At 37.5% G+C, this 21862-nt stretch overlaps 5 protein-coding genes across 7 annotated transcripts; 2 read left to right on the forward strand and 3 right to left on the reverse strand.

The window, feature by feature from the left end:
• Nucleotides 1-190: 190 nt before the first annotated feature.
• Nucleotides 191-979, reverse strand: LOC119981614 (classical arabinogalactan protein 26-like). The gene has a single exon (XM_038824686.1). It carries the CDS (start codon nucleotides 888-890, stop codon nucleotides 477-479), a length of 414 nt encoding a protein of 137 aa, XP_038680614.1. The 5' UTR covers nucleotides 891-979; the 3' UTR covers nucleotides 191-476.
• A 1664-nt stretch (nucleotides 980-2643) lies between these two features.
• Nucleotides 2644-9463, forward strand: LOC119982982 (auxin response factor 2A-like). Its single transcript, XM_038826614.1, has 14 exons — nucleotides 2644-2831; nucleotides 3638-3741; nucleotides 4072-4167; nucleotides 4568-4624; nucleotides 4866-5021; nucleotides 5334-5418; nucleotides 6047-6137; nucleotides 6285-6449; nucleotides 6538-6657; nucleotides 7342-7417; nucleotides 7533-7704; nucleotides 7850-8496; nucleotides 8766-8956; nucleotides 9106-9463. The coding sequence occupies exons 1-14, from the start codon at nucleotides 2741-2743 to the stop codon at nucleotides 9200-9202; spliced, it is 2148 nt and encodes a 715-aa protein (XP_038682542.1). The 5' UTR covers nucleotides 2644-2740; the 3' UTR covers nucleotides 9203-9463.
• On the reverse strand, nucleotides 8867-16611 carry LOC119982983 (endonuclease III homolog 1, chloroplastic-like). 3 transcript variants are annotated; one of them, XM_038826617.1, is made up of 13 exons: nucleotides 16568-16611; nucleotides 15886-16047; nucleotides 15715-15815; nucleotides 15333-15396; nucleotides 14218-14277; nucleotides 13243-13361; nucleotides 12358-12424; nucleotides 11711-11802; nucleotides 11365-11502; nucleotides 11187-11291; nucleotides 10724-10807; nucleotides 10124-10316; nucleotides 8867-8994 (listed from the first exon to the last, which is right to left on the reverse strand). In XM_038826617.1, exons 1-12 carry the CDS (start codon nucleotides 16584-16586, stop codon nucleotides 10173-10175), a joined length of 1155 nt encoding a protein of 384 aa, XP_038682545.1. In that variant the 5' UTR covers nucleotides 16587-16611; the 3' UTR covers nucleotides 8867-8994; nucleotides 10124-10172. The 3 variants fall into 3 exon arrangements, with proteins under 3 accessions (XP_038682545.1, XP_038682543.1, XP_038682544.1); XM_038826615.1 differs by lacking the exon at nucleotides 8867-8994 and adding an exon at nucleotides 9784-10027; XM_038826616.1 differs by lacking the exon at nucleotides 8867-8994 and adding an exon at nucleotides 9784-10038.
• On the forward strand, nucleotides 16142-18717 carry LOC119982989. Its single transcript, XM_038826623.1, has 2 exons — nucleotides 16142-16487; nucleotides 17826-18717. The coding sequence occupies exons 1-2, from the start codon at nucleotides 16248-16250 to the stop codon at nucleotides 18084-18086; spliced, it is 501 nt and encodes a 166-aa protein (XP_038682551.1). The 5' UTR covers nucleotides 16142-16247; the 3' UTR covers nucleotides 18087-18717.
• On the reverse strand, nucleotides 18589-21050 carry LOC119982986 (zerumbone synthase-like). Its single transcript, XM_038826620.1, has 3 exons — nucleotides 20912-21050; nucleotides 20650-20721; nucleotides 18589-19559 (listed from the first exon to the last, which is right to left on the reverse strand). The coding sequence occupies exons 1-3, from the start codon at nucleotides 20929-20931 to the stop codon at nucleotides 18755-18757; spliced, it is 897 nt and encodes a 298-aa protein (XP_038682548.1). The 5' UTR covers nucleotides 20932-21050; the 3' UTR covers nucleotides 18589-18754.
• Nucleotides 21051-21862: the final 812 nt, after the last annotated feature.

Raw genomic sequence — 21862 nt, forward strand, 5'->3', positions numbered from 1 at the left:
GGACATTAGTTTATTTTTGTGCCTCATTTGATCATGTAATGCTTTACAGTTTTGTGATTAAGTTAGGATAAGTTTAGTCATTGACCAAATAACATTAATCCTTCCAGTTTTAAAGCAAGAAAGGAAAAGAAACAGGTTTGTTATATATTCTGGCAGGATAGAGTAAAAACATAATACCAGAACAAGGATAAGATCAGTAAAAGAAAATTGACATTACCATCATGTAATTCTCAAATGCCCTCATTATTCACTCCCCAGGTACTATTGTACAAGAACAAGTGACAACTTTATCTTTATCTATGGTTAAAAATCTGAAAAATTATCCTATCACAGCTCAGCAGCAGCAGTGCCTTACACTTCATTCACCTACCATGGCACTAAACCATAGTACAACACAACAAGACATCTACAAACAATTAAAAGAAAGAAAGTGGAACCACTAGCGGCAATAATTGAAGCTGCCCACCACCAATACCTTACATACCAGAAAGATGAATTAAGCAAAAATACAGCAACCCAACAAAGAAAATCAAACTCACAGGTCCTGATGATGCTAATGAAACTGAGGAAGAAGCGGGCAGAGCTCCTGATGGTGGGAATGCCCCCAATTCAGGTCCAGGAGCTAACATGTTATCTGGGTTTGGTGGGCTTGGACTTGAAGGAATAATAGGCAGTGAAGACTCACTTGGAGGAGTTGACACAGGAGTAGGAAATAAAGGTTCAATGTCAGGTGACAAACCTGAAGGAGAAGCCATAGGAGCACCAGGCAGGACAGCAGGAGCAGCTGATATAGTAGAGAATTGTACATGTACTATTGCTGGAGATGCCAGTGCAAGTGAAGTGAAATAAACCATAATGAAGAGCATCAAAATTGACCCAAAAGGAGCCATTGAATGATGATGATAATCAATTCTCCAATAAATGTGTCCCTGGAGAAGAAAGAGAGAGAGAGAGATATGTTAAGTGGAGAATGAATGTGCGGAAGCCATGATTAAGGCATAAAAGGGTGTCAAGTGAGAGAAAGTAGTGGTGGGGTCTGAATTTCTAGTTGTCAAAGAGATATTGGGCCCTGTTTTGATAATTCAGATCTGAAAAATTCTGCTAAGGGACAAAGATTGCTAGGTGATTATGAACTGTATCACATGACTATGCATTTGGGGTGTTCTTTATAATACATACATACATACATACATACATACATATATATATATATGAAGATCCACCAAAAGACAGAGTCTTGGTAACTGGAGTTGGATTATTTGTAGGGACTTATAGAAGTCACATTGAGGTAAAGTAACAGAAAAAGGAAGGAAAAAAAAGGGCCAGTGACGATGTTTTGTTTGTTTGGAATTTGTAGAAGATAATCAGAGGCTCCAGAGGGAGGGAATAGATGAACATGGTACTAGTGGTATGATCAAATATATGATTAAGTAATCATTACAGGAATACTTTTAAGACAAAACTATGTTAAGAGATTCTTTGTGTCTTTTTATTTCAGAAAGTTATTGTCTTTTAGCAGCTCAAAAGCATATATTATATGCTTCTTCTCCACCATAAAAGTACTTTTCCTTAAACAACAGACTATTTAATTCGTTAGAAATGGTCTGGACCATATACGGCCTCAGCCAAGGCCCATAACATTGGGCCCAAACATTTTGGAGTAAAGCTACTCAACTGCGGTCTAGTGAGCCCAAATTTGATGGTCTGGACCTTAAATATGCTCGGATGAGGCCCATAACTTTCGGCCCGGACATCTCTGACTAAGGTTTAATCAGAACTCAATGTCGGCCAAGTGAGCCCAATTTTCAATGGCCTGGACCATATATGGCCTCAACCAAGGCCCAGAACTCAATCTCGGCCCAAGTCTTGACACAAAATAAAAAAAAAGAAGCCCAGGGGGTGTAACGGTAACAGCCCATTCAAATTTCAATCAAAACCATCACACAGCGCCACGTGTTATCTTTTGACGGTGATCCACACCGACGTGTCACCATTTTTGTCGGGACCTGCCTGCCTTTGTTGCAGGTCGATGGTGCAGCAGAGAACGACGGCGTTAACTTCAGTCTTGACGGTAATGTACCTGGCCATCGAAAATCCGACAAGGAGCCGCCAGTCACTTCATGCTCCTGTCCTTTTTACCTCTGAACGCGTACGGAGTAATAAAAGAAAGGGGCGGAGAAGGCCAGGAAGGAGAGACAAGCATACGGCCGTGCATGCGTGTGAATGTAGGCAATGAAAGCGCATAGTAGATATCGGCAACAAAGTAGCAAACATCGCCACTCACTCCATACCCTTTTGGATTTCAGAATTCTCAGTGTACAACACTAGGCAGGCAGTCATAGGAGAACCAAAACAAGACAAACAGAGTCAGAAGACTCAGACACCCAATTTAACAAGCACAAACGCAAACCCAAATGCAAATAGAGTGAGTGTTTCAGGGAGGGAGGGAAAAAATACAGAGTTTGTTGGAGGGGTTGTGTTGTGAGGTGGCAGTGCGGGTGCGATTAGTGAATAGAGACTAGGAGAAAGCCAGGAATTATGTGTCGCATTGAGCGCTCCGTGGATGGACACGAGGACACGCGATTTCTAGTACTCTCTGTCTTTCTTTTTGTCGTCTTTTTATTACAGCAGCCTCTGTTTCTATCTTGTTTCTTGTATGCAGCTCCTTCTTTTTTCTTTCTTCTTTTGCATACCCATTCTCATTTCCTCAATCTGTTTTTAGAAAGAAATTGTGTGTGAGATGGGGATTGTAATGGATGGAGAAGGGACGAGAATATACAGTAACGTTGCTGCTGAAAACAGAAAACGCTTGCCTCCTCTGAACAATCAAGGTGACGTTTTTGACTCCATTGAGCCTCATGAAGGTTCTCTTTCCCTTTTTCAGAAGATTTTGTTTTTTCATTTTATCAGAGTTCAAAGGCGATTTACAGTATTTCATAACCTTTTTTTTCTCTGATTTTTTTGTTCGCTCACATGTTCCTTATCCTATTTTGTTATTTCGAATTTTGCTATATTCTGCTTTATTCTGATTTATACTGTTTTTTGTTCATTAACTGGTGCTTGAGACTTGAGAGTAAAATCTTGTTCTAACCCAAAATAGATTAGGGTTTAGGCATGAAAGCGAGGTCTTATCAATGTCAACCAATTCTTTCACTGTGTACTCATTGTTTGCATTTACTTTCATATTTGTGTTATATCTCAAATGCGTGTTGTTATTACCCCATTTTTTGTGAACAGAGTCGTGTTCTGTTTAGTTAAATCTTAAATTTAAGACACTCAGGTAAGTTTGGAAATGAATGAATTACAAGTACTAATGCTAATTTGGAACTGGCATTGATATTCTTGTTTTTTCCTTGGTGACTCTGAATATTATTGCAAAGATTCCTATTCACTATTCTATTTGGTTTTCAATTATACCCCAATATTACTACATTGGGAAATAAAAATATCATTCATACAACAAATTTTTGCAAATTAAACATATTCTTGAAATAGTCTCAAAACCATTTGTCCAATTTTGAATTAACTGATCACATTCCCTTTCTAATCCATCACTAGCATAGCCCGAAATGATCTTTCATGTTCTGCTATCAATTGACATTGTTTGTGCTTTGTTTTAATGCTTGTTATATATCAGATGACCTGTTCTTTGAATTGTGGCACGCGTGCGCCGGTCCTACTGTTCACGTTCCACGTGTTGGGCAGATGGTTTTTTACTTTCCACAAGGTCACATGGAACAGGTTTTTTCTTCCTCTGCTCCTACCTTTTTGGGCCTCCTTATATACTAATTTAATGTAATCATCTAATGTGGGCTGAGCTTTTATGGATGCAAATTGGGTTTCAATTTTCATGCCATTTTAAACGTGTCAAATGAACTAGTAATGTTCTAACAAACGGAAATAACACTTTTTAGAAGATTTACTTGTTGCAAAATATGGCGCTCTTGTCTCAATTGCGCTTCCTTACGTTATATGCCTAAAACAGGTCAAGCATTTGATTGAGATTCTTCTACACTAGTGATGTATTTTTTGTTGCATCAAATATATTTTTGCTCATTTGAATTACCACAGGTTGCCTCATACACAAACGAAGACGTTCAAATGGAAATGCCTATCTATAATTTACCTTCTAAGATTCTCTGCAAGGTGGTCTTTGTTCAACTTAAGGTATTGTATTTCTTTTCATTTTTTCTGTCCCATTCTATTAACTTTCTTCAATCTTCACTATGTTTGGATTGGGATGCTCAATAAGCATTCATTCCAGTTAAACTTAAATCTGATGGGGTAGCATGCTCAATCAATTTTTTCCTCTTTTGCATCCATACATGTCTTTTTCTACTTTTTCTTGTCTTTTTCTACGAGTTGATGACATGGTTTAAAACAAGGAGATGCATCTTTATAAAAATAGAAAGACTGCAATGGAAGCTTAAGTTAATTAAGTAGTGTATCAAATCAGCTGCTCTAAATTAAGGGAATGATTTACAACTTTACAAGTATCCAGGCTTTGCTTTTTAATTTATTTCATTAACATGTGAGGGTATTCTTGATTATACATTGTTGTTTGCAGGCTGAAGTTACAACTGATGAGGTGTTTGCACAAATTACTTTGCTTCCAGTTGCAAAGGTTAGCCACTTTGACTACTATGGTATTTATGTTCTTATCCAATGTAAATTCAAGAGCTAAACTCAATTGTTTCATTGCTTGATCAATTTCCAGATGTTTTTGTTGGTAGAGCTTTGTGTTATAAATTGTGCATTCAAAATTTTAGTGATGGTCTTGAATCATTTCGTTGTTCTATATTTCCCAATACTCTTTTTATTCCCATGAGTAATCCAGACACAGCTAATGCTTACGTTCCCTGCAGCAAGATGAGCTAAGTTTGGAGGATGGAAATCCTCTATGTTTGGCTTGGAGTACTAGTGCATGTTCCTTCAGCAAGAAACTCACTCCATCTGACACAAACACACATGGTGGATTTTCTATTCCAAAGAGACATGCTGACGAGTGTCTTCCGCAACTGGTGAATTCTCTTGCTGTATTTTTTCTTTACTTCTTATAAAGGCCACAATAACTGATGAATGACATGTCCAAAGCTGGATAGGCTTCTGTAGTAGAATATTGCTATTTGCTACTGCTAAAAAGTTTATCTCGCTCAAGTCTTTTTTTGAAATATCAAGGAACATCAAGATAACTTCTTTTTATCAGGCACATGCCCAAAACTTACAAGATAATCTAATCATTCATGTGGAATACTTTCACTTATAAAGCAAACTGCATGTTGAAGAATCTGGCGAGGAGCCATTTCATTGACATCTATTATGTTTTGTTGCAGGACCTTTCTCTGCAACCCCCTTTTCAGGAACTTGTTGCAAAAGACTTGCATGGAACCGAATGGCACTTTCGCCATATATATCGCGGTATCTTTTGCTTGTCCCTTATAGAGTTGGAGCCTCTAGAGCTTAAATAATTTAATAATATCATCAGTTTATGACACTGTATAAATAAAATGAATGTTCATGGCATTTTACATGCACAAAACGTAGGCTTCTTATGGAGGCACCTACCTAATTAAGTATATTACAATGTTAAGTGAGTTCCTTTTCTTTTATTCATCTTCGTTGTCAAACAGCTATATTATTGCCTTCATCCACTAAGATGCTAACCAAAGGGATAAAAGGATCTGATCTCATCGTGAATAGAATAATTATGGCCTCCAGCCACCACTTTCAAGCTCTCTGTAAAAATATATGATGAACCAAGGCCTGCTTGATTGCTCTGTGAATATGTCATGTGCTAGTATGTGCAATGTTGTCATACTGAATGGATTGTTATCTATCTTAATTCAATCAGGAATGATTCCTTCTATTAAGCTGTCATGTTCAACAGAGTCTTTGATGTTTACTTCTGCTTGTGGTGTTTCTGATAAACTATCTTTTGGTTTAGAAAGTGATTTTCACACCTTTTTTTCTAACTCAACAGCCGAAACAATTCCCCACAGCAGCTATCTGAGTTTTTTAGCTGCTTTTTTGTTCTTGAACAATGTAGGCCAGCCAAAGCGTCACTTACTTACTAGTGGTTGGAGTACATTTGTCACTTCAAAGAAACTGGTTGCTGGGGATGCATTTATCTTCTTAAGGTTCTCTCTCTCTCTCTCTCTCTTAGTTTTTCATGATGTGAGTGTGTGAGCACTTGCTCTATGTATGGGCGTGAGCTATAACTTTGTAGAGATATTTCATGACATCTTATTATTTTGTAGCTGAAATAAGTGAACTTTTTTTTCCAGAGGGAAAAATGGAGAACTTCGTGTTGGGATTCGTCGTGCAACAAATCTACTGAACAATGCATCTACATCTGTAATATCCGGCCACAGTATGCAACATGGGATTCTTGCCAGCGCTTTCCACGCCATGTCAACTGGCACAATGTTTTCCGTCTACTACCGACCATGGTAAGCTATGGTAGACATTTGACGGTATGTTGGATGTCACATCTATATGTTACCAAGCTCAAAGGAAATTATTCATATTCCTTTGCAGGACCAGTCCTGCTGAATTTATCATTCCTTTCGACCACTACATGAAGTCTGCTGAAATTGACTACTCCATTGGGACAAGATTCAAAATGCAATTTGAAGGTGAAGAATGTGCTGAAAAGAGGTAACTAAGCTGAGCCTACGGACCATTTGTGACTACTGCTTTTACTCTTACAAATACATTCATTTTTAGTTACTGAATTTGTGGACCCCTGAATGGGATTCTACTGTAGTTTGTACCAACATAACACTTTGAGCTAAAGGAATTAGTGAGTAACTTTATATTTGTGTGCGTGCTACAACTGCAAGGGCAGATTAAGAGTGTGTTTGGATTGAGGGATTTGGAGGGAAGGGAAAGGAAGGGAAATAGAGTTTCCTTCCAATTCTCTTGTTTGGATAGTTTATTAAAAATTAAGGGGAGGGATTTGAGGGGATTTGGAAGGAAGATTTCATTAAATTTTTGTTAAAATTCTTTCTCTCCAAAATGGAGTCATTTGGAGGGAAGGGATTACTAATTAAGTCATTTGTGAGTTAAATATCTATTTTACCCTTGTACATAATATTTTAACATAAAAATAAGGATAAATTAGTAAATTAAACAAATTTTCCTTCCTTCCTTTTTTTATCTATCCAAACATGGGAGAGGGAAAAATAATCCCCCTTCCCCTCCCTTCCCTTCTCTCCCCCTCCCCTCCCTTCTCTTCCCTTCCCCCCAAATCCCTCAATCCAAACACACTCTAAGTTTGTTAGCTGAAAAAAATCCTTGTTTTTAGTTCTTTTTAACCTTATTTAAGCACTCATGAACTAGATATGGAGGCACTGTTGTTGGTATTGAAGTTGTTGATCCCATTAGGTGGCCTGAATCGGGATGGAGAAGTCTCAAGGTAACATCCTCTTTGGTGAATTATGATTTATGTATTACTTTTCCAATCTTTCCATTAGGTTTTTTATTTTCTAATTTATTCTCTTTTACTTTTGCTAACTTGTAAACCCTTGTAGGTCAACTGGGATGCTACATCAGATGCCGTTGTGCGTCCAGAACGAGTTTCTCCTTGGGACATTGAGCCGATAGACTTCACTGACATTACAAGTAATTCTGATAAACTCCCACAAAAGAGGCCACGTCCTTCCGATTTGTCAACACATACACTTCCCTATTTTGTTGAGGAAGGTCGGTACTTCTTGCTTGTCATCTGTTTTGTGCCCCGGTACTTTCTTTGCCTACATTTTAAGATAGATATCATTGTCGTGTAAGATTATTCCTGTTTATCAAATTATTTGCAATTTAAGTTTCTAGATTTTTCTTTTTCTATCAGACTTAAAGCAAAATGCAATAATATTTGGATCTCAAAGTGGCTCAGGGGTCTTGCAAGGTCAAGAAAGTGCGGTAGCTGGTATTAACATAGTGGATGTACCAAAACCACCATCAATGCTAAATATGGTTTCCCCCTCAAATCCTGATGGGAATCACAAAAACATAGGATTGGAAAATCAGCTGCACTCTGCAGTGCAGGACTCACTTTACTGTTATCAAGGCAGCAAGGTGCCATTTACTGGTGGGAACACAGCAGATGTGGATCTTTCTATTCACTGGCTCCCTACATTCATCTCTTATGGACTTGTCAACACTGTTGTAAGCTGTAACTCGTCAGTTGCAAATTCTAGTTCTCATGACCAAAGGGCTTTGGAACTGAAGGATGCAAATGAAGTTCAAATTGCTCAACTAAATGGTGGCAGCAGATGCATGGTTTTTGGTGTCAATTTGCATAGTCCACCGGAGCTCCCTTCACCACAAGTCGCCACTTCCAGTGAGCGTGAAAGTCTTTGTTCTGTTCCTCCAATGTCTCAATCAAGTGTCTCTGAAGGCATCCAGCTTTCTGAGCGATCCAAGTCTGTCTCTTTGATTGGTCCAAGAAAACAATGCAACAACTGCTGCTTTGTCACTAACAGGAGTCGTATTAAGGTAAAAGAAAATTTCATCTTATTAAGGATGAATTGTTTTGATTGAACTACTATTGAAATGTTTCTTTGGAGAATTTTGTAGCAAACTTCAAAAACCATAATATCAGAAGAAACTCATCCAGGGAACTCAATTGAAGGTTGAAGCTATATGGCATCATATGACGTTGTGCCGAATATTTCTTCCTTGAAGTTGCCATGTCACAATCTTAAAATGACTAACCCAATTTCTTTCAGATGCCGATTCTAAGAGAACTCTGTCATTTTCTTCAGGTGCAAAAGTGCGGAACTGTTCTAAGAAGATCAGTTGATCTCTCACTTTTTGAGGGGTATGATGAACTAGTTTGTGAGCTTGACCATCTGTTTGATTTCAAAGGAAGCTTGATAGAAGGGACCAGTGGGTGGCATGTGACCTACATGGATAATGAAGGGGAAATGATGCTCCTTGGAGATTACCCGTGGCAGTTAAGTAACAATGCCTAAAACTGCATCTCCTGGAAACCTGAAATTTGAAAAAGGAAGGAAAAAAAAACGATCAGGATTTCAACTTAAATCTTTTTTTTTGTTTACATATGCGTTAATTTGCCATAGTTTGTGTGTTTCCTTCATGCAGGGATTTCGGGTTCATGGCGAGAAGGTTAATCATCCGCCTGAAGGAGGACAATGACGAGCGAGATTTGAACTCACCAGATACTGTGCCTATGGAATAATGACAGCTTAAGTTACATCATCTGTGTTGCTTACATCGACTTCATGAACTTGTTTCTACGATTGGAAAGGTTTGTTGATGCATGTTACTGAATTGCAATAGCGTAACTTGTTCTTAAAATCTGGACGCGTCTACAGATGAATGCTTTGTGTGCCCTTTAATAAATGTTTTGATACGGCTAATGTGTATGCCATCATGAACACATTTCATGAAGATAGCCACAATTTGATTTTGAATAAAAGTAATTTATGTTTTCTGTTGATCAGTAAGACCTAAAGGGATTGAAACCTAAGTTTGCTGCAAGTGAGTTCTCCATTTGTCAGATTTAGGGTTTAATTAGTCCAGCAGAGATCTCCAGTTTTTGGATACCACGCAGTATTAGTTTTGACATCCCAGTAAATGCAGAACTACTTGACTTGGTTTTAGACTTTTAGTTTGGCTCTGTGACTCTTAACCACACCACAGGCCTATTTATTTTTGACAACCAAATTGGGTCTAAACTCTGGCCGAATAGATTGTGCTCCCATGAGCACAAGCTGTCGATTGATAGTTTTGCATTCTCCGCATGATTGTTCTAACATCTTTGGCTACAAACCAAGAAAAGTAAATACATAGTACTCAAATTTCAGGCATATAATCAGTGTTACCAACCAGAACTATTGAAGTGCAATTCTTCAGGTTGTCGCATTTGCCGTTATATCTCTACATTCAAATGCTAATGGAAACAATAGTAAGAACAAGTATTTTTTTTCCCAAAATCAATCCATCCTAATTCGGTGTTGCTTCTGTTCCGGTATGCATTTGCAAATGCCATTGTTCTTTCAAACTGCACAACAACTGATATGAGAAGAGAGCAGTATATGGATATTGAAACCAAAGATAAGTCAGCCCCAGGAGGCTACAATTCAAGCAGAAAGCAAACCTGGAGGCAAAATGAGAGAACAATTCCCTTTCCAATGGCTAAAACCAAGTCAAAGCTTCTCGCTCACACCAGACTTCTTGAGCTTGGCCGATGGGCTCGAGGTATCCTTGAATGCAGATGGACAGAACTCATTCACACCACACATTCCACAGCGAGGTCTAAGCGGAGTACAAATTGTCTGTCCAAATCCAACCTGTTTAAATCCAAGTCCCAGACAATAACAGTAATAAGCACAAAATTGAAGCATCAAAATTCAAGAGAATATCAATTAGTGCAGCAGTTCAAGAAATCAAGGCAAATTATTTTCCAAGCTTTTAACACCAACATAATTGACTAAAGACTCTGCAATATTCTTCTTGCTCAGAACAAAGAGAATAATCCAAACAGAAAAGTAGCAAAAAAGGGTTATAAAGTCCAGTCCACAAGTGCAAAAGTGCAATCATTAGGTAATCTTGACAATGAAGTTCTTGCCACTTCTGTTTATCATTTACAAACCAAGGCGATTGGGTGGTTCATTAGTATAAAAGGGCTATGTGAGATACTAATCAGCAATAGTTCAAAAAATTTAGCAATAGTGGACAGACAGAACAGGAACCATACCAAAAGAGGGTTAATTGGAGCCCATTCGTCCTTCGGAAGCCACAGTTGCAACGCCTCTCTAGTTTCCTCAGGGGTCAAAGTTTTCTAGTAAGAGCAAAAAGATTGGAAACAAATGCAATGTCATTAATGGGGAGTGAGAAAAAGGAGGATCATCATACAACAATTGTGTCAAAAAGAAAGCATTGGCTCCCTTTTGCGAATGCAAAGAAATTTTATTGGAAGTGCACCAAGGTGAATCAGTGACACGACAAAGGACAGTTAATCTGATACTGTGATGAAATTTTGACATGTGCCATGTAACCAAAATTACTCAATACTATTCTCCTTGTTTGAAAGATTCTGTTGTTCCTTTCCTTCCAAACTAGCCAGCAAGTCACAGGAGTCGAAGATTTAAGAACACATTCAAGTCCATAAACGTCGAGGAAACATCTATAAGTGGTCATCAATGCACCATGGGCGATACCTGTTTTGTGCCACGTCGGGAAACCCATCCCAGCCGATTGCATATGCGATGCACATGAGTATCTACACATATCCCTTGAACATTGTTCCATCCCGTATTCATTACCTAAATCCCCATAATTGAAGAATTTGAGAAGCTCCAAAAAACAAAATCACAGAGGTTAAGCATGAAACCCTACCAAATGAGCCATCTTAGGACCTATACCCGGAAGTAACAGTAAATCCTCCAATGAGTTAGGTATATCTCCATCATACTTTTTGAGGCAAATCTCAGCAATTTTCTTCAAATTACCAGCCTTTCTTGTATAAAATCCAACCTAAAATCAAAGAGAAAACCACTATGAGTTTCATGATCTACTTACTAAACTGACATAACTACAAAAGAATACAATAAGCATCAATTTCAGGAAATCAAATGCCTCTGTAAGAATGTTAATCCATCAGGTTTGTCCTTGAGTCTGAAGTTACTCAAATCCATTTTAAGAATACAAAGCATTTACTTCATAAACCCTGAGAAAGACTTACCGGATAAATCAATCCTTTGATGGTTGCTTCATCAGCTTTGATAATGGCATCAGGTGTAAGCAGGCCATTCTGCAGGAGGCGCTGGATTGCTCCTGCACATCAAAAGTAACTTTTGTGAACAGTGTGATTAGCAAGTCTATGGCCCAAGTTTACACTTACTTTGAAACCCTGAACTCTTTCATCCAGCTAACTTGTTTCCATGTCCTAGTTTTCCTAATCAAACAGTAAAGTTTATTGTGTTTTAGCTCAGATACAGTCCATCAAACAGCAGAGTTTATTGTGTTTTAGCTCAGATATGGTCCTCGACACCTTGTTCATTAGTCATCAGTGCTCTCTAGAAAAAACTACAGTTCTTTTACTTTCATTTCTCAAAGTAGATACTCTTTTCTGCTTAATACTGACCACCTCATTTTCTGCTTAATACTGACCGCCTCATCAGTGGAGAGTAAGAGATTTCCAAGAATCTATCACATATGCTCCAATAAGAACTAGCTATTTCTGCTTAGTACTGACCACCTCATTTTCTGCTTAATACTGACCGCCTCATCTGTGGAGAGTAAGAGATTTCCAAGAATCTATCACATATGCTCCAATAAGAACTAGCTATCTTTGTCAGCAGCACCAAATTTGTAGCAGCAAGAACTAACCATGAGTTACATTGTCCTTGGTTTGGCTCGACAGAAGTGAAGAAACAAGCACAGCAAATCTTCTTTCCTAAATTTGAAAAGAACAGAGTAAATAAAAGCTGAACCAAACTAACACCACAGTAAATCTTCCTACTTTAACAAATCTTTTCACAATGCATAAATCCATAGTACAAATATATACGTAAGGATTGAGATGCTCAATAAGAACATAGGAAGCAATTATTCTTTCTTGGCCTCCATCTATCAAATCTCAAGACAAAGAACATTATTATCTGCTAAATATAAAATGTATTTTTGCACAGATTTATACCATGATCCAAGAAAAATTGTTAAGTGAAAGCCAGAGGAGAAATAGCCGTGCATGGTTATAGGCCTCCCATAGATTAGGGACACAAGACAGGAGACCTATTTTGATACCAAAGTTCCTGGGAGCCAACAGAAAGAACAGTTCAACAGATGTACAAATATATCTTCAAATGACACATTTGTACTGCAAGCTTGATAGCTATTTGACAGGCAGTCTCATCACAGTGTTAGCTAAAAGAGAATTTACCCTATATAACAAACTTCCGTCGTGCAATAGTACAAATGAACATAAAAAGAAGATGTAATCCTAGCAGGAAAAAAAAGAACATAGAACACGCTGTAAACCAAGAAATTTAAGTAAAGGCATCCAAACTATCATGACAGAGGAAACCCCACTAAATACAGCCAAAAAAATGAAACAACTACAGTATTGCACATTATATAATTATATACTCTATTGCAAACTTTGCTCCAGCATTGTTACCTTCACAGCTAATAAAGACATTCTCAAATTCCTTAAGTAAATAAGTTCTTTCTTCAACCAAACATAACCAGATTCAGAAGAATAAAGAATTATACCTTGGGAGGAAGAGAACTGCCAGCCTTCTCACATCCCATAGAGTCCACTGGTGCATCTTCAGAGGATCTCATTTTGCAAATGCCTTCAAGTACTCTTTCCCAGTTTGCAGGTGGTTCCCCTGTATGTCGAAAGAAGCATCATTTAGTATTCTTTAGGTTTAAAAGGCCATCGATTCAAATACCAGTATGCATCATAAATGGGGACTTGATATTGCCATTTTATCAGAGATCAACTCAACAGAAGCCAACTGACATATCAGCCAACGAACTATTACGTTACTGCAAACCCATATCTACCAGCAGAATCCTGAAAAGCAGAGCATAAATGGATACTGTAATATGGAAAGGAAGAACCTGTGGCCTAGTGGTAAAGTTGCTTCACCACAAAATAGGGGTCACAACTCACACGGTCAAATCCTAGAAATAGAGGGATTAGGCTGCTTTCAGCATTCCCATTCCCAATTTCGCCTCCATGGCAAGATACTTGTGAACAGGATCTGTTCAACTATGAAAGAGATCAAAATATTATATTTCTTGTCTCTGCAAATATAACATTCTACGATTAACTGCAGTATGAGTAAAAAACAGCAATCAGTACGAGAACATCAAGTTCATGTTTCGGTAATTATGTGTGACAAGGTGCAAGAACTGGCAACTGCCTTTAACTGCATGGACCGGTTGCCATATTAAGCTGTATTGCATGAAAAGGGATGCAAATAAAAATATCCAATATGGCTTCCCCTGCCCTTTTTGAGCTATCTTGTACAAAAGAACTCATCAGAAAAATTATACCACATAGTTTATAGTTCATTATTCCAATTAGGAACACAATTTCCACCAAGAGCGGGAGTCACAGATAATTGCTTTGTATAAACTAACCACCATAAACAAACAGAAATTTGTGTATGAAACTACCTTCTCCTTCATTAGCTAAAAGAAGAACAGTTGACAACCACAAACTATTTCTGCATTTACCTGCTTTCTTCATAGCAGAAGCTACTATAGCTCCCTCTGGAAGCACCTTCGTGGAGGGTTCTGCAGAAGCATTTCTATGAGAAAATTCCTAGGCCAGGAAGCAAAAGTGCACTAAACTGTTGTCCAATTGCAACTTACAAGTTGCTAGTTTACATCAAAACTAATAGAATTCAAACACTTTCCATGATCTCATGGAATATCTACAAAGCCACCGTGCCTCTAGCAGGAGAGCGCATGTGTAAAGGAATAAGAATCAAAGAGTAAATGCAAGAGAGAGAGAAAAGTTCATTATTTCATATCATATTTATTCTAGGATTAGATTATTTCTCAAAATGGACATCCATAATAATAACAGAAAAACCACTCCAACCATGTGTTGTAAGCATAATCATCCCATCAAGTAAGCCAAACTATACAATTCATGTTGACTCCAAGTGGAAAGGTAAATATTTCTCTTTCGACACTTGTTTCCCCATTGTGTCTCTCAAATCATGATCAAAAGTCCACAAAGAAAAGGAAACGTTGAATATTTGTCATTTCCTGACTTTGTAAACTATCGGATAGAAAAGAAAAATATTTTTCATCAAACTTAAGACAAGAAATCTATGTTTTAGAAATAAAAAATAGCAAGTTACAGAAAGAACTCAGCATTTCCATGTTGCAAAGCTAAGGAGCACTTGCTACTCGAGATAGTTGGAATCACAAATAGTATTACATTTTACAAAACACAATGGACCTTTTAACGGATGGAGTATATACCAAGCTTTAAACTTTAAATAGAAAAAGAAAGATAAAACTATAATACAACTTTCTGAACAGCATTGAACAACTAAAGTCATTGCATATCGTCACGGTAACAGCAATACTATTTTTCATTCTGATTCAGTTCATCTTCTTCACTGTTGTCCTAACTCCCTAGTGTTTCATGCCAAATACATGCTCACAGCATCCAATCTTTCTCCAAAGCTTGTCAAACATAAAGCCAGTGAGTCTAGACTTTTATCTACCGTCATATGAGCAAGAGAAATTATACAAACAGGCAGCAGTGCATGCATGAATGAACATCCCCCATTAAGATTACAAGTCATCATAGCATGTCGAGAGAAGGCACTCACTGGACTTGACAGATCCATTTGCTTTTCTATATGCAAATTCTTCAATGTCTGGTAGACCACATTGCTGCATAGAAAACATTATCTAAGACTACAATGTTTCACTCAAATCAATATGCACTTGTAGAGCCTGATATTTCTTCTCAGATTATGCCTAAGAAACTCCAAGTATTGTATGTCATCTAATGTACTTGTTCCAAAACATGTTATAAGATATAACGAAAAACACTCTCTGCCAAATTTATTGAAAGATAATACCCAATTACAGACTGAGCTATCAAAAGGTCCCAGAAATTGTAACATGGAATAAGAAGTCAATCAGGCCAAAAAAATGCACAGATTTTAACTTCTTAAAGAACATGTATAGAGAGAGATGTATAGTTACTTTTGGCTGTTCAGTTCCAACTTCGAACTCTTTCTTTATTCTTTTCTTCCTCATGAAAACCCGAATCTCGGGCGTAGAAGCGCCACTCAGTGAATCAGTGCCTAAAAATCAATGGAAAAAATGAAAATTTTTTTTATAAGAACACTACTCTATGTATACTTTCTCTCTTACGTGGTTCTGAGTCTGAATTGGAAACTTCAGACTTGCATCGAAGTCGAAGCGCTGACGAGAATCTTGTTTTGGGCATTTTGTAGATAAAATTTCTTAATTCAGAAATCGTTGATGATGGGATTCTATGCGAACACCCTGCGCCTGCGGGAAGGAGAGGCATTTCTGGGAAAAGAAAAAAGAAGAAAACATTATATAGGCAGTCAAAACGGCAACGTATGTAGGATTATCCTGCCAGACGATCCCTTATCCGACATCGCTGGAAAAAAGCCCACTGTTTTCCCGCCATTAAATCATCATTCCATTTCCTTCCTTCCTTCGTATCTCTTGAGATCGAATCAGAGCAAGGAAAAGTAGTGGAAGTAATGGCTTCCATAATTTTCTCGAGCGCGAACCTAACGATCGCAAATTGCAATCGCATTCCTTGCTTAAAATTCGCAATTGCCAAACCCTCCCTTAAATTTCCGATCTCGTCCAAACCGATCCGTTCTCTCAGGTCTCAGTCTACTTCACGCATACAAATCAGCGAAGAAGATGAAGAGGGCCTTGTGGTTGAGGACCTTAGGGTCCCAGACCACTGGTTGCTCCCTTCGAAGGCATTGGAGGTACATCTTCTTGAACTCGTGTAAACCCTATCACATTCCCTTTACAACTGAGTTTAAAGTGCAAGATTTTGTGGGATTACCTGATTTTGGTGAAAACATAGTCGCTAGATATGGAAGGTGATTACTGATTCAGTGATTTGAATTGTATATATCATCATCTGGGGTTTGCTAATTAGGAATAGTTGTATTTGAATTTGAGTAGATTCAGAAGTTTCTTACTAATTAGGACAAGGGAAGCTATAAAATTACTGAGTTTGATTTTTAGGATGTCTTTGGTTATCAACCCTTCTATAGATTTCAAGTTGCTAGAATTGTTCAACATTAGAAAGGCAGATATCTGATTGTGGATTTAGTACTTACATTACAGCTGTTTTTGCCTTTATATGAAATTCATGTATAATTTTGACTATCCAAATCTTAACATTTTTTCCCAAATAGGTTCACACCTCACAGCCCATCTAATAACAGGTCGATTCAGACAAAAGATATCATTGTTTAACTGTGAAGTTCTTTAGCCAGATGATTGCTAACCGTTGCAATTTGTGGGTGCGTGTGTGCTTGCAAGTGCACTATGTTGAAGCATGCACTGTAATTGTGGAAAATATTTCTTTGACAGAGAGTAAATTTTTGAGAGTTTCATAATGACTCAGCTTAATATTCTATGAACATGAAATTTCTAGGGTCTAGAATGGCAGTGGTCATACTACAATTGGGGCTGAATTAAGTGAATGCTTTGAGTTTTGGGGTTTGTTGAGATAATTCATGAATAGTGTTTGTGAAAAAGCTGATTGTACGTGGATTCATTTGGCTTGTGAAAGTAGTATATGGGGTTGTGGGACAAGTTTCTTTCTGATTGTTCATGAAATTGCTTGCAAAATTAGGAAATGGAATGATCTATGTGTTGCCTAGATTATTAACTCTAGGAATTTTTTCCAAGATCTTGCTGTTGTATATCTGTAGAATACTAGTTATTTTAGACCTAACAGGAGTCAGAATTTCATTAACTAATGTAAGAACTAAGAAATTTGGATTGCATTCAATAAGTTCTTTTACCTAGAGCAACTAACGTCTACCAAATATATGGGTTCCCAAATATAACCATTCCTGAAAATTTCAATTATCTAAATCAGTAGCATTAATCTAAAGAAACACAGAGATAAGTATCTTCACTGATCAAAAAGTAGGCCATTAAGCTTCAAATGGCTCACATTCAATTTAAACCTAAAATAACTAAATTTCATGGACAATTAGCTGTTTCTTTTTTTGAAAAGAAAATTTTAAGGACTTTGTTGTTGTTTGCCTTTATGTTATGTAGCTTGAAAGTGTCCCTCTGTTCAGGAATCAGAATGGCTCAGGGTTACTCTGCATAAGTGGTTGGATGATGAGTACTGCCCTGAGGAAACTAATGTGGAAATCAGTAAGGTTGCTGCTCAATCATACTATGAATCTTTGCTAGACAAACAGACTGACTTGGGTGAGATTTTGTTGAAGATAGCTCGAGATTTGGAATCTATATCCTATAAAGAAAGCTTTCACGGGGCATTCTCATCAGCAAATGCTGCAGTAAACTTAATTGCTCAACGGATAGAGCAAGAATAGTTGTTTGACCACTTCGAAGGTAAAATTTCATACAAACTAAGCACTGTTTAGCAGGCTAATTATTATGCTGGTCCTGTTCAATTTAGTTAGCTTTCCTTAAGTTCGATGTCATATCGCTATTCTCCGTGAACTTTGAGTATGTCACTCTAAGCTTGTTTTAGAACAATTCTGATCGCATATCTGGATACATTCTGTAAATTTGCCTCTGAGTTGATCAACAAGATCCTTCATTCTCTTTATCATGCACTGATAGATCAGCAGAGTGTTATTTTTCTCTCCTTAAGGCAAAATGGTTGCACATTTCAGTGACTGAGAGCTATGATTACCCTCTTTTTTAGAGCTTACTTCTTGCACATCTGCAATTTGCACATATAGACTGCTCTAATAATGTGACTGTTTGTTACCCAACTCTGATATAAATACTTGCAAAGTCGTCCTCATTCTTTGAACAGAAACCATAAATTGTTAGTCTCGCTGTGTAAAGTTGCTAAAAGATGAGAGCTGGTTCAAAACTTCTTGGGCCTGCAATAGCCCACTTTCTAGATGACATGCTAGAATACTGTCTTTAGGAAACCAAGGCTTGTACTTACAAAGAATGCAATTTCCTTTTAACTTCCATGAAAAAAAAAAAGCTAAAACCTCACAAATCATGTTTGGCAGTAAAGAATTTACTGCATCTGATCTGGTGCAGGGAACCCCAAAGTCTTGGATGACGTAAAACCTCCATCGACGACCAAATTATGCCCGTTAACATACTTGGCATCGTCAGATGCAAGATATAGTGCAGCATTGGCTATGTCACAGGGCTCACATTTTGCCCCCTCTAATGCTCCAGCCTTGTGTATAAGTTCCACAAGCCGTGAAGTGTCAACTCCTCGATAAATCTGAGTCAATTCTTCCATCACAAAAGCAGTTGGAATCGCAAAAGGTGAAATGCAATTGACTCTGATCCCATGCCTGCATAGCTCAGCTGCAACAGATTTAACAATGCCAATGACAGTGCACTTTGATATAGAATATGTGTGCTGAGATAGCCCTCCCAATATTCCTGTGACACTGGCCGTGCATAGAATGCAGCCAGATTTACGCGGGATCATGACACGAGAAGCATGTTTAATTCCAGCCACGACTCCTCGGACATTGATGTTCATGACTCTATCGAACACCGTAAGATCAAGGTCTGCAATACTTGGAGGAGTTTTGCAGGCTATCCCTGCATTATTGTACATGATGTCAAGTTGGTTGTGTCTGGAAATGGTGAAATCAACAGCATTGGATAAATCTGATTCTTTTGTGACATCGCAGGCGATGAAGGCAGCATTCGGTCCAAGTTCTTTCGCGGTTTCTTGGCCGAGTTGAGGTTGAATATCAGCTATAACAACTTTAGCACCATTTTGGATGAATTTTTCTGCCGTTGCTTTGCCAATTCCAGTAGCTGCTCCAGTGATCAGTGCCACCTTGCCCTCTAACTTGCTACGTCAAGTACAAGAAAATATTTTCAGCATCAGTTTTACAATCCAAAAATGATCTAAACATTTGTTCTTTTTAGTAATTGGAACCACCCATCATGCCTTTTGGACTAAGTGGGCGTAAACCTCGGGCAGCTAGAACAACCCACGCTAAATCAGCGATAGAAAAAGACTGAACTAAAGCCCATATAGGTGGGGGCTTGGAAGTGGGACAAATCCATAGAACCATAATTTCACAAAAGAAATATCTTAACTAATTGATTCGAACTCCTAACCTCGGACACCGTATGTCCTAAGTCAAGAGAGATAATCAACAAGGGTTTCGCCAAGTGATTCTAAACATGTGTTTCTCGATCACTAGTGACATACAAAATGCTTTCAGGACTACCTTCTCTTTTTTTAATTCACTCCAAGGTCATGTGAAATGGACAAGAAAAATCCCAGAATTACTCGTTTGGTCACAGAGAATCCCAACTACTCTTCAACAAGTAATCTCTAGATTGTCTTAGACAAAAGAAAAAAAAAATCAAAATATTGATTAGATTGGTTAGTAGTAACCTCCACATTCCCAAAAGTGACGTTTGAACACAAAAAAGTAGATAAATCCAAAAGCAAGAAATCAATGGCAGGTATTGGTTAGTATTGGAGCATTGTGTTCATCACACAGTAACGAAATAAAGAGGCCATTAATTGAAAAGGGCTTTTGCACATGGGGTGTGGCGATTCTGAACACCGACATTCTGATTATTTAACAATTACATGGAAAGTGATGGGCCTTTTTTCTTTAATAAATCATATATGTAACACATTTTGTATCATCGTACGCAACCCAATTAAAATCCAAATCTATTGAAGCTTTGTTCGAAAATTCAACTCAAATCATACAAATCAATATTGTCTGTTTTCGATAAAAGGTTCGTAAGACTTATTCTTCTTGAGTCGTCATAACTGATTCTTAAACCTACAAAACATGTTTATGTGAAAGACTGAATCCCTCGTTTGGGTTATCTCAATTCGACGTGGGAAACAAAACTAGTTAACTACAAGAAAGAAAGAAAAAGGAGAAAAAAAAAACTGAATAATATGACGCAAACCTTCCAGTCTCGGTGGAGAATCCCCTGTTACAGATCCCAGCGAGCCGAGCTCTTGCAATGGCGGCATTTTTACTGTTTTAAACAAGAGCAAGCTATAGAGTTATAGTAACCGTACTGGGTGCGTATGGCATGGCAAGAAAAGATGAAAGAATCACAAACAAAGATTAAAACTCATCGCGATTGAAATGGAAGCAGAGAAGGAAAAACGTACTAAATCAAATCGTACAGAAAGATGTATGTATGGATTGAGAGAGAAACAGACCTTAATCCGATCTTGAACATGGTGCTCTGCTCCTGTACGTAGAAGGATAGATAGTAGTGAGAGATAGAATAAAGAGGATTTTTTAAAGAGAGGACGAGAGATTGGTAGAGCGCTAGCTGCTTATTATTTGATTGATTAGCGTAACAGAGAGTCTACAAGCAAAGCCAGCTAGATGACGACTGACATGACCGCACGTGCCTTTGACATAAAGTCACGTGCCCTTTGCAAGTTGCACCATCTTTGATTCCTTATGATTGGACCGTACTGCATGATTACACAAATCATACTTGAAAAAGTTTTTTTTTTAAAAAAAAAATACAGTAGTGCCAGACATCCCATCAACTGGAATTCCAGTGGTTGAGGTGTATGGATTCCCGATTGTTGAGGTGTATGAACAATATTTAAAATACATGTGAAGGTTTGATTTTCGTCCATAGATCACTATGATCTCAATTGATGAGACGTTTATCTTTTTTTAAAAAAATTAACTGAGCCAAGTTGGGGGAATATCCTCCGTGAGATATTTGACAAACTATTTCTGTAACTTTTGTTATTATTATTATTATTGTGATTATTTATTTTCCCCTTAAATTAAATTGTTTCAATATGTAATCCCAAAATAGTCACAAGAGATTTGGCATTATCACAAGAGATTTGGTTTTTCATTTTTCACCCTCAAATGAGTCAAATCTAGATGTATAATAAGTCCAAAATAGCTAAAAAAGTTATGTGATATTTCTCTAATGTATTGATTAGTGTGCAAAAGCAAAATTAATTATGTGGGCGATAAGATCTTTGACCTTTTTACTTTTTACTTTTTTACTTTTTTTTATTGAATTCAATTCCAATTTTTGTTTAGCACAACTTAGTATTATTTATTTTTATTTATATATGTGCTATTGCTCTTTCTCTAATTTATTGATTTTGATAATTAAAAAAAACAACCAAATA

Source organism: Tripterygium wilfordii, chromosome 17, assembly GCF_013401445.1.
Source record: "Tripterygium wilfordii isolate XIE 37 chromosome 17, ASM1340144v1, whole genome shotgun sequence".
Taxonomy (NCBI): Eukaryota; Viridiplantae; Streptophyta; class Magnoliopsida; order Celastrales; family Celastraceae; genus Tripterygium; species Tripterygium wilfordii.

Coding starts and splice junctions, on each gene's coding strand:
- LOC119981614 (XM_038824686.1), bottom strand. CDS start 890: ATGGCTCCTTTTGGGTCAATTTTGATGCTCTTCATTATGGTTTATTTC.
- LOC119982982 (XM_038826614.1), top strand. CDS start 2,741: ATGGGGATTGTAATGGATGGAGAAGGGACGAGAATATACAGTAACGTT. Junction 5,419..6,046: donor CTTTCGCCATATATATCGCG/GTATCTTTTGCT, acceptor TGAACAATGTAG/GCCAGCCAAAGCGTCACTTA. Junction 6,658..7,341: donor GAAGAATGTGCTGAAAAGAG/GTAACTAAGCTG, acceptor CTCATGAACTAG/ATATGGAGGCACTGTTGTTG.
- LOC119982989 (XM_038826623.1), top strand. CDS start 16,248: ATGGCTTCCATAATTTTCTCGAGCGCGAACCTAACGATCGCAAATTGC. Junction 16,488..17,825: donor TCCCTTCGAAGGCATTGGAG/GTACATCTTCTT, acceptor CCCTCTGTTCAG/GAATCAGAATGGCTCAGGGT.
- LOC119982983 (XM_038826617.1), bottom strand. Junction 14,278..15,332: donor AAATGGATCTGTCAAGTCCA/GTGAGTGCCTTC, acceptor ATGCTTCTGCAG/AACCCTCCACGAAGGTGCTT. Junction 13,362..14,217: donor TTCTGCTATGAAGAAAGCAG/GTAAATGCAGAA, acceptor TTCGACATACAG/GGGAACCACCTGCAAACTGG.
- LOC119982986 (XM_038826620.1), bottom strand. CDS start 20,931: ATGTTCAAGATCGGATTAAG. Junction 20,722..20,911: donor ATGTTCAAGATCGGATTAAG/GTCTGTTTCTCT, acceptor TGTTTAAAACAG/TAAAAATGCCGCCATTGCAA. Junction 19,560..20,649: donor TTCTCCACCGAGACTGGAAG/GTTTGCGTCATA, acceptor TACTTGACGTAG/CAAGTTAGAGGGCAAGGTGG.